Below are 10,873 nucleotides of genomic sequence, written 5' to 3'. Positions count from 1 at the left end.
ACCCATCAGAGATATTTCTAGGATACTCGGAAATGTGATGATCATTTGCTTCGTAAACAGCTTACATAACACCACCGAAATGCGCCGCAGTTTTGACTGGCTGCACCGCAAGTCACTTTAATATTGAACGTAGGTCATAGCGCGGACAATCAATTACAGTTAACTGTCTACTTCTCAGTTGGTTGACCATCTAACTCAAGCAAACACATAGTTGATACGAATACCGTTCACCACTAATTCATACAGTGTACGTACCGTGCCATAGTAAGTCGAGCGTCACTGGTGTAAGCTCTCTCTCTACGTCTTTCCACATTCCCAAGTTCTATGTCTTCCCTTATCATATTCGGCCTCCTCTGGCGTCGCAGGGAACCAACTAACTTTGAGAAAAGACCTCTCTGTTCAAATGGAAGAAAGAAAATCAGGTGAGATATGAAAAAGGAGGGATGTTACAAGACACCGAGCAGCAAAGTGTATATGTAATAAATAACAATCACCTTATTACCGAAAGGTAAAAAAAAGAAAGAAAAAACAGTTACAAACCTTCGAGTTTGTAGTGCTTCTTTCTTCTTCTCTTTCAGCCTTAAAACGAAAGAAAGTTAGAATGTTCAGTTCATACTAAGTTATCTATTCCTATCAACTAAAAGGTCTAACAGGGACAGACATGAGTGTCATTCAAGGTCACTCAACGTACAAAAAAATAATATGGAGAGAGGGGTGAGAAGCGTTACGTTGAACACCCACTAACAGAAAGGTGGGTAGTGCAAACACAATGGATCTGTTTTACTACTCACCCTTTCCGTCTGTGTGCCCTTCCTCTTCAGGTATTTGTAGTTCTCGTGTATAAGCTTTGCACAGTGAATCTTTCCTATTGTCATTTGCTGACAACTCAGTTCTGTAAAATACATTAAACTGATCAACACTTCAACAAGGGGAAGAATGAAAAAATTCATACCATAGTCAATCTGAAGAAAGTCACTTTATCCGTCTCTCAAACATCGATATTTGGCCAAACACAAAATATGAACCAAGTTGATATTTTCAAAAGTTAACTCATACGTTGAATAGCTATTGAAAATAAACGAGCATCTCCCCTAACAGGTGCGCGCACTTGTCACTAAACCACTTTACATATTGCCGCTACAAACAGCAACTACCTCATATAAAAGCAAAAACATTTAAAGACTGTTTGCGATCTTGAATCACTTACCTAACTGTTTGGGTATCAAACTATTCAATACTTTTTGTGAGGTTTTTGGCCAAACTCTCTTGATCATTCGCCGTAGCTCTGTGTCATTTGCATTCATGTTTCCCCGCAGTTTGATATTCAGTGAGGTTCGAATCAAAGCGAAGAGAGTCGTACTGAATGAGACCGTGTTATCATCGTTCAGTGGCATGTTCATCTTGATCAGGCGCTAAGCAAGAGGAGACCAGTGTAAAACACCTTCCGTTTAAGGAGTTATCTCCCTGTTCTTATTTCCAGTATTTAAACTTGCAAACCCTCCCTCAGGAATTTTTGCTCTGATTTAGGGCTAACACTCAAAATGTTCGGGCATAAAAACTCTCTTTCTTAAGAAACTCCCTCCCCCCCCCCCCCTCCCCCCTCCATGCAATCTCCAGGGGAGATTGCATGGAACAAGATGCAGACTAAAGACGTTTCTTTTAAAGACGAGAAACGCGTTACTCAGGCTGAATGTAAGTGAGAAATTAAGAGACACTGCATCTTTTCTCAGTTGGTGTCGAAACACTGCATACCTCTGAATAGGTGTCAAGTTAAGTCAGTTCAACCAAGTGTAAATAAACTTACACACCTTATAACCAACAATCTTTGGACATTTCTTTCCAAATCCAACTGGAGGTGACATACTGCACATCACCCTATAGATTTCGCTATGGTGTATACAGCCACTGAAGGGGAGCAAGAACGCGTCAGTATCAGAAGCAATGTAGCACGACAAAAAAAATGTCATACGTATTAGCTAGAATTTTATATACCTGGCGCCAGGGTCGAACTCAGACCACACACGGACAAATTCATCCAAGTGGTGAGGACCAAGGATGGACTCGTCACGAGTCAGGTATTCGAAGTTATCCATGATAACAGCCACAAATAAATTCAACATCTGAAAGAGAATATGACAGTTCACTTGAAATCATGCCTTTAACAGCGGCCGAAGGTTAGCTTGTAACTCAGACGGATAAAAAAACAGAAAGAGAAAACTTAGTATTTCTTTTGAAGTGTTCTTGTATTCGTGAATTTCGTCACTCACCAAGAACATACAGAGAAATATAAATGTGCAGAAGAATATTATAGCCCCTGCCGTTGTTCCGCAATGTTCTCCATATTTTTTGATGTCAACACTCTTATCACATTTAGCAACATCATAGCAAGCCAACATTATCTTGTGCCAGTCTTCTCCGGTCGCCGATCTGGTAGAGACGGGAAAATACATTACTAAGAAAAGAGGAAACATCAAAAGATGTAGAGATGTGTTCCTTGTAATTATTACTGATTCGCGATACAGAAATATTCCAAATTAAGGATTATGTATCATATTCATAAGTATGATTACCTTCCAACTTTTATCTAATTCTTTAATCTAATTCTCACCTGAACAGAACCTGCAAAGCTTGAGGAAGATTTCGAAAATTATTCTTGGTGTTAATTTCTGTAGATTGGTCTAATGCTATTTTTCCAAAAAGCTGAAACATAAAAGAGAACACAACGTATGCCGTTGGTTTGATTTCGTTCATTTATTGATGGACGATAAATAAAAAATATGGCCAACTCCTTGCTTGCCAGCAACGAAACTAACTCCAATCAACCTGGAAAAAACCGAGTTCCAGTCTCTGCAACAGAAGCTCAGATCAGATAATTATCGTTCAATGCATATACGTCTGCCAGAGAGGCATGCCTGGTCCTTTTGACTCATGAAATAATGTTAACCGCAATTATAACATACAAAACCACGCAAGAATTGAGGAAAATGATTCCGACAGCCTACCTGCATCCCTATGACGGCATACATGAAGAACATTAACATGATAAGTAGCGTGACGTAAGGTAAGGCCTATTGGCATGACAACAAACAAAGCCTATTAATATAATCATAAAAGCCTATTTAAGAACAAAGTAATTACATTATATCCTTAGTGGATTAATGAGTTATTATATAGCAGATGCTGTTACGACTACAGAAACGAACGCGTGAATAGGGAAAAAGTCGTGCATTACACGATCAAGAAGTCTATTTCGTTACAAATATTTCAGACAGTCACAAGTCTATGATAGGTTCAAATCTTGCTCCCATTGACAAACACTGATTTGTGCTGTACGAATCTTAAACTTGAGTCCAAGAAAAACTCAAACACAAACAGCGAACCTTAAATGATTGAAGGAATGTCCACAATAGTATTCTGATCGTGTAGCCTCGTCGAAGCAGTTTGATAAGTCTTGCTGCTCGAAACAAACGGAACATACTGGGGTCAATCCCAATATCTAATGAACCACCTTCCTGCAAAATTAGATTTACAACTGAAATTAATTATTTGCCCCCAAAAAATAATGATAAAGTCAATCGTTCACTGATTTTATTTCTAAGGTTAACAAATCTTCAATCTCTCCGCTAAAAGTACTCCCTAGGTTCTTCGTCAGAATCTGAGTTTTGAAGAACACTCACTGTGTACACCTCACCATGCTAATGCGAACATCTTCCAATTTTCTTTAAAGGCATGAAACAGAGTCATACCCAACTGAAATAAGTATACGGAAATCACGTTTCCTAGCCCCTTAACTCTTAAGACCAGCTGATTGTTAATTCTCTCCTCTAGCTAATACACATTTCCTTGTAAAATAGTTAAAAGAATTTAATGTTAAATCAAGACAATAAATAAATAAATTCTACCTAATAAATTTGAAAATTCTCATTACATGTTTGCTGGATACTGTATGGATTTTATAGGGAGAACTCACTTGTCAATCACTTTTGAGAGTAGAAAGGTTAATCATGCGCCAAGAAATAGTAAATGTGGCAGATCTGCACCACCTAAGTTACCTGCTGCGTTTCCTTGGCAAATTTGTCATAGACTGTCACCAGAACATCCATCAGACCTCCTAACACAACGATGAAATCAAAAATATTCCAGTAATCTCGGAAATATTTCTGAAAAACAAAAGGACAAGAAATATTAATATAGTTTCTTTGCTCGAGTGTTTTTCTTCCTTGGAACGAAGGAATGGCTAAGAGAGACTGGGGGGGGGGGGGAGGGTTGTTTAGGTGCAAAGCAATAATTTCTTCGCCAAGAAAGTGATAACTTTGAATTGGACTCTTGCACTGGAATGATCCCGTGGCTCTTCAATGATTCGCCTCCACGTTCTTCCAAGAGATAATGTACAAGATGAAAACGTTTACATCTCACGGTTAGATTTATTACTATACACAGTATACAAAAAAATAAACAGCATACAATTTTGATAATAAAAAAAGATGGCTATAGAGTTTGGCTAAAAATTGCGCAAAAATTCCTCCATGTAGACGAAACAGATTATTTCAAGTATAGTTACCAGTCTTAAAGCAAAGAACTTCAGCCCAGCTTCTATCATGTAGAGAACAGTGAAGGCAATATTTAGGTACATTAGAATGTCTGTATATTGTTCGTCTTGCTTGTAATGCTGTATAAAAATAACAGAACAGAAATTCAGTGAACTGCGCTCATTTTGAAGCAAGTAACGTGACAGAGGGATACATGATTTCATAGGTGATGAACCAACCAAATGCTTTGCAAGATAAAAAATGACAGGGAAGCAAAATTCTATTCTTCACTGAGAATAGGGTCAGGGGTATCCTATTAAGTTGAAAATTTTTTTCTCCGCTTTGAAAAATACCAGAATATCCCTATAAACGGAACGGAACAGTCTGTTAGATTAAGACAAACTCCGTCCAACTTTAGTCTACTTACCTGAGACATAAGCACACCGGTGTTCAGGGCTATCAAGACCAAAATGAATGTATCAAATGGCTTCGACATGACAATTACCCAGACCTTATACTGCAGGCTTTTGTGGTCAGCCGGCATATATCTCTGCGCAGGCTTAGCAGTAAGTGCAAACTGAATGCAATCACGCTGTTAGAGAGAACATGTGACAATTAGTATACTCCCAAGTTACTAATAACTCTCTCTGCAAAGGCGAGAGATAAGATCTTGCAAAATTCAGCGAAGAGCGAAAAGTCAGAATCGTTTTCTCGGTGTCGCTTCCTGCGACGAACGGAATAACTTAAGTGAAGCAATAATGTTACGATGGTAATAAAAACGAACAGATGCCTTTGTTATGGGTTTTGTTGGAGGCTCAGTGACCCGCCGTGTTCAAAGGTCAATAGCACCAACTGTTTTGAACTGAATGGCCACTAGAAACAACCCATTGACTCATTTAGTTCGAATGTGTGAGCACTTAAGCAAAAGATTTCACACAGTCTGGGATCCAACAACCTTTAGCACGAGCACTGATAATTCTTTTCGTCTCTGAATTTTTCCGGCTTTGCTAACCAATCACTTCTACTGATTATGGCAAGAGGGAAATCACAAATTATTAATTTGAAAGTTTGGCAAGATAGAAAAACTCCCAAAGGGGAAGAATAAACCAAAAGGGATGAAGGATAAGTAAAGGTAGAGCAGATTGACACAGCCCACTACGAGCCATCGATGCACAAAATAAATAGCCACACAGTTTCTTTAAGTCATTCTTGAAGGAAGAGTGCGAAAAGATTTATATACCTGATTTCTGTCCAACTCACAACTCGCAATTTCCCTTTCACCCTCCTCTTGGAAGGTGAGAATTATTAACGCCACAAAGATGTTGAGGAAGAAAAAAGAGAACACCACAACAAAGGCGATGTAATAAAGTGCGTATCCCGGGCTGTAATTATGGATTGGACCTTTGTTTATTTCTGTAGTATCCATAGTGGTCTTCATGGCACTAGATCAAGAAGATCAATCCAAATATATCAGCTTATTAATCACGGATTTTTCAATCTGGTTAGTCACTTCGTCTTGTTGGTTTATCTATGCTACATAGCCTAGCTTACTCTTGTCGCGGATTGATATCCTGTTTACTCCAACAAGTTAAACAAGTTTTAATTAACTAATTTTCAATGAAGGTCTGCGATTTTCATAAAACGCCTGAAAAACATTCAAACTAAAGCTATGCAACCCGAGAGTTTTCCATTAGCAATTATTAACTTCTCAAAAAGAACCTTACCTGGGCCAACCTTCACCAGTAGAAGAAGTGTAAAGAGTCAACATTGCTTGTAATACGTTGTCAAAGTTAAGGAGTTTATTCTCCCACGTGCGATTCTCAACCTGATAATATTAATAAAGAACGGTGTGTCAGCCATATCACCATTAAAATTATGATTTTATTGCTATTTTAAAGTAAAAAATGTAATTATTTCTGCATAATTTTGGGGCTTTAAGCATAGCAGAACTAATAGAAATAAGGTGCAAATCAAACAAACCTTTTCAACTGTTTCCTGTTGGTAGAGCTCATCGTACTTGAAAACAAAAAAATACCCTCTGCAAATGAACCAAATCCATAATAAGTCACAAACTTCGCCTCTTCCTCAAAATCCATGGAATTTATTCAACTACCTTGTGCACCCAACTTATGGCCGGGAAATGTAGCTTCATGTTAACATTTAATCAAACTGTATGCTAAAGTTCCGTCAAATCTCGCGAAACATTTTTATAGAAATTCTCAAGATGTAAAAAACGACCTTGAACCAGATAGGGGGACATTTAAGCTTCTCATAACACTTACATCACAGAATCAATACCAGGTGAACCGTCTAAGCGCACGACAACGACGTTGAACCAGAAAAACATCTTATTCTAATCGTATTCAGAAGGTGTGTTCAGAAGTAATTTTTGTAATTTTATTTCTATTTATCATCATAATTTTAATTATTCTTTTAATGCCTAGGGCATCCAGTTATAGCAGCTTTTTGCTGAAGGGTTTACCCTGGTAAAATATGGTGCTATCATTATTATTATTTTTCAGAAGTGGTTATGCATATTTAGCCATTTCTTGCTAGCAAGACTAGGTCTTGCCACGGCACCGGCTTAGACATAACAATAAAAAACTGGTCTACCCTCAATCTGTCGCCTCCACCCGCCACCCTCCCCTCCCCACCCTTACCAATGTCCCAGACATATAAAAGGAGGAAAAGGAGGAATGTTTGTGGGGTCTTACTGGCACTCTTCCTTTGTGCGCTTTGAGGTGTCGTTGCAATATTGAAACTTTCCTTTGAACAGTTGTACACCCATGACGGCGAAAATAAACAAAAACAACATGGTGATCATCAGGATATTAGCAACATTCTTTACTGAGTACCACATACAGCGAAATACAGCCTGAAATAATAAAAACAAAACAAAAGCTCTAAGTTCTCAATACTCAAGGTTAAAAATTGCGATTTTATGACGATTGTCACGCGTAACATTGTTTTGATAGCTCTTACCTGTAATTTCTTAATTTTGTGCACGCCTTTAAACGGTCTTAGCACTCGGAATACACGGAGTGCTTTAATTAAAGAGTGGCCACTGCCAGATGAGTCTGTTTGTCTAAAAAAGGACAATAATCGAAAGGGTTATGACAACAGAACCATCGCATGTTACTATTCATCTCGTTGCGCCAGCGTTTATGATTTATTTAGTCACCTCAAATCGATTGAATTACATCGCGCAACCTGCTTTAGCAGTGCAAAGCTAAAATGACGCTTTGTAGCCAATCAACCAAGAAACAAACTGTGATGTTTTTTATTTTCAGTTTTGTTTTAAATACGTAGCGTCGCAAAAGAACTGGTAGAGAACAGCAGTGTAAAACGTGGGTTAGGGGAGGGAAAGGCAGTGAAGTTAGCTCTAAGCTTCCCCAAGTCATTATTGTGGGTTCCTATAAGCATATCCATTGTGGTAGTTTTAGCTCCGCAAACAGTGACAGTGAGAATAGGTTTATACCCCTCGGTATCTAGGAATTTGTCAAGGAATACAATGGATTATCAGTTGGTTTACAGGTAGCAGAAGTATATTTAGGTGAAATATATAGAATTAGGGCTATATGAAATTGCTATATTGTGATATCACATGATGTGCACTTACTCTAAAATGAGCGAAGCCATGTTGAAAGACACCACAAGAGCATCGATAATATTCCACCAATCACGGAAATAGGCGCCCTTATGAAGAATGATCCCCACATCCACAACCTGAGCACAACAAATTTTAAATGAGGTCAGTCCTTTTTGGTCAAATAAAACAACTCCCTGTGTTAAGGATGCTGGTCCGATCGACTGCCGATTGGGCGATTTAGATTTGAGCCTCGAGGAAAAAAATTGTCGAGTGTCTTCCCCTGTTTATATTTTGTATAAGACGTTTTAGGAGCGGAAACCTTTTAAGCGCAACTGCATGTATCAGTTAAATTGGTTCTGTCAGCATGAAGATAACTTTTGAAATAGCTCAAATCACCCAATGATTTGAAAAGACAACTGAAAGCTAGGGTAAACCCCGAAATTTAAAATTTGTTTCATAGTTACCATAGGAGCATTTCGAATTTCCCTCGCGAGAAGTGACAGTTAAGATCAATCACGCGCAAGATCTACACATCAAATATGTATATAAAAATATAAATCATGCTAGAAGTGAAACAAACTTGATTACTCTTTACAACTCACCTTAATGAGTACCTCTAGAGCAAATATCCCAGTGAAGACATAGTCAAAATACATCAGCACCTAGAAACCAGATTAGAAAAAGTTTAGAAATTTAGAGAGAAGTTAAGAGAACTCTTGAATACGAATTATGAAAGGGAATCCTTGACCTGAAAGAGGTAACAACACTCAACGATGAAGGAACAGCGATGATTAAGGACAACGATCACAGACTACACGTAAGGACCTTAGAAACGTAAAGGTATATTTAGAACTGTTCACGAGAAGACGCTCACAGAGAGAGCGACACATTCCACTAAAAGACATGTTGTGATAAAGATGGAGGCGCGTGTTTTAGAAACAGAACAGCACTACGCGTAAGGACGTGAGTGGGATCTTTTTAACAAGATAGTCCTAACCCTTGCAGAGAAAAAAAAAACACCAGTTCCTACTGTTCGTCAAACAGAAAATAACATTGCCTTGTTCAGTTTGGCGTCATCATTCACTGGATCCTCGATGGCAATTGTAATGCTACTCAACAGGATTACAACCAACATGAAATTGTCAAAGTGTCTTAGGTTCACGATCCGGTGGCATTGACGTCGTAATCTGTGTGAAAAATAATGATAGATAATAATGATATTCCTAATTATAACAGATTAATAACTTCCCTTGCCCCAAAAATTTTTAGAATGGTTTATTTTCTCCTCTGGAAACCCCAACTTCATGCCATACTGAAGTGAATTTCCAACAAACGTTTGATATGATTTGTCCACCAAATCCCAAAATCAAAGGGAGCTACCATTAGTCAGAAATTTACCAACCTAACAGTCGATGCGAAAATGAGAAATGCTTATCCCAAGAGGTTCTCGAATTTTTCGTAAACCAAAAGAATCCAGTATATTAACTGATCTAACAGGCAAGGTCACCTCGCACCTATGACGAAATTCCCATTATTAACGCGAAGTGTTACTCTTTAACTGAATACTCACTCAAATGAAACTATTACCAATTAACACATTTTTTAAATGCAAACCCTGCACTCAACCAACCACTTCGAAATGCACCATACAGATAAATCAGTTATTTATGACAGCAAGTCATTTGTCGAACGTAACTTACATCTCATATAGAACTATGTAGGTCAGGTACAACAGGACACATTTCTGGTATCCTCTGTTGAGAAACCTTAAGTCCGCATAACACGTGCCTACACATCACGGGACTGCCTTTCACAAGTCATGTGTTATTCCATCTCACCTGTTCTCGGGTCCAAATATAAACAACGTTTTGGTCTTCAAAATAGGCTTCTTTTTCCGAGGATTCCGCCGACGATTACCAAATCTTCCTCCGGTCTTCAACATCTTTATGATGTTCCTGCGACTTACGGGTGGATCGTCTTCATCTTAATTAAAAACAACAAAATGGACAATGCTTTTAAGTACGCAAACATATCGTGTTTCCCGTTTTAAAAAAAAATCAGCTGCTCACGCAGCTCCTTTGTTTACACAAATAAGGCATATTATGGTAGCACAAGATGTGTGTAACGAACCAACGGAAGCAGTGTTGAACGTAAAAAGTCCTGAGGTATGTGACATAAAAAAGATGAAACGATGAATTCTTATCTTGATATTAGAACAAGAGACGAAAGAACGGCACAATTAAACGAGAATGAACTTGAAACATGGAGCTTTAGCCTGAGGTATCAGAGGATCCTGTTTCAAAAGATCAAGTCACGTGGTATCACACTGGAATAAGTGATCCATTTTATTACAGAAATCTTTAGCCGTGTCAAATCACACTGGTTTTCTTACTTGGCCTTTTCTTTCTGACGTGACTTTTAAGAAGCTTTCCTAACTGAGCGACTCGTTAAGTAATGACTCATCACGCTATTGGTCGTATTACTCATGGCGTCATTTCGTCGCACGACTTCTTGCGGCGAAAATTTCAGGAGATTTTCTCACCTTCGTCATCGTCGTCTTCCCTTTCCGTGTCTCCATTTGCTTCATTCTTTCCTCTCTTTATCCTCCTTGTCTTGTGGTTCTTCTCACCCGCATCATTACTCGTCCCAGGTGTTTCTTTGAGTTTGGCAGCGTCTGTCCCGTTTCTTTCTTCCTTGTTTTCATAAAGACTTGCTTCTCGCCTGTACGTTTTTATCTTTCTTTTCAAGGACTAAA

The 10,873-nt window shown here is 38.4% G+C and overlaps 1 protein-coding gene across 8 annotated transcripts in view; it reads right to left on the bottom strand.

The window, feature by feature from the left end:
* LOC113679975 (voltage-dependent L-type calcium channel subunit alpha-1D) overlaps positions 1-10,873 on the bottom strand; it is a 38,004-nt gene that overhangs the window by 7,397 nt on the left and 19,734 nt on the right. For all 8 annotated transcript variants that reach the window (XM_027196961.2, XM_089202778.1, XM_027196965.2 and 5 more), the window contains 23 exons: positions 10,661-10,868; positions 9,957-10,101; positions 9,176-9,305; positions 8,721-8,780; positions 8,149-8,255; positions 7,512-7,614; positions 7,244-7,404; positions 6,510-6,567; positions 6,254-6,354; positions 5,770-5,971; positions 4,957-5,121; positions 4,562-4,669; positions 4,053-4,160; positions 3,381-3,512; positions 3,003-3,068; positions 2,609-2,700; positions 2,268-2,427; positions 1,993-2,120; positions 1,809-1,905; positions 1,208-1,412; positions 792-892; positions 541-579; positions 256-395 (listed from right to left, as the gene is read on the bottom strand). In XM_027196961.2, coding sequence (XP_027052762.2) covers positions 256-395; positions 541-579; positions 792-892; positions 1,208-1,412; positions 1,809-1,905; positions 1,993-2,120; positions 2,268-2,427; positions 2,609-2,700; positions 3,003-3,068; positions 3,381-3,512; positions 4,053-4,160; positions 4,562-4,669; positions 4,957-5,121; positions 5,770-5,971; positions 6,254-6,354; positions 6,510-6,567; positions 7,244-7,404; positions 7,512-7,614; positions 8,149-8,255; positions 8,721-8,780; positions 9,176-9,305; positions 9,957-10,101; positions 10,661-10,868 — 2,816 coding nt within the window. The remainder of the gene's footprint in view (positions 1-255; positions 396-540; positions 580-791; positions 893-1,207; positions 1,413-1,808; positions 1,906-1,992; positions 2,121-2,267; positions 2,428-2,608; positions 2,701-3,002; positions 3,069-3,380; positions 3,513-4,052; positions 4,161-4,561; positions 4,670-4,956; positions 5,122-5,769; positions 5,972-6,253; positions 6,355-6,509; positions 6,568-7,243; positions 7,405-7,511; positions 7,615-8,148; positions 8,256-8,720; positions 8,781-9,175; positions 9,306-9,956; positions 10,102-10,660; positions 10,869-10,873) is intronic.

Source organism: Pocillopora damicornis, chromosome 4, assembly GCF_964200805.1.
Source record: "Pocillopora damicornis chromosome 4, jaPocDami1.2, whole genome shotgun sequence".
In the NCBI taxonomy this organism is placed as follows: Eukaryota; Metazoa; Cnidaria; class Anthozoa; order Scleractinia; family Pocilloporidae; genus Pocillopora; species Pocillopora damicornis.
Note: the sequence above shows the minus strand (reverse complement) of the source record. Positions and strands in the feature narration are given on the sequence as shown.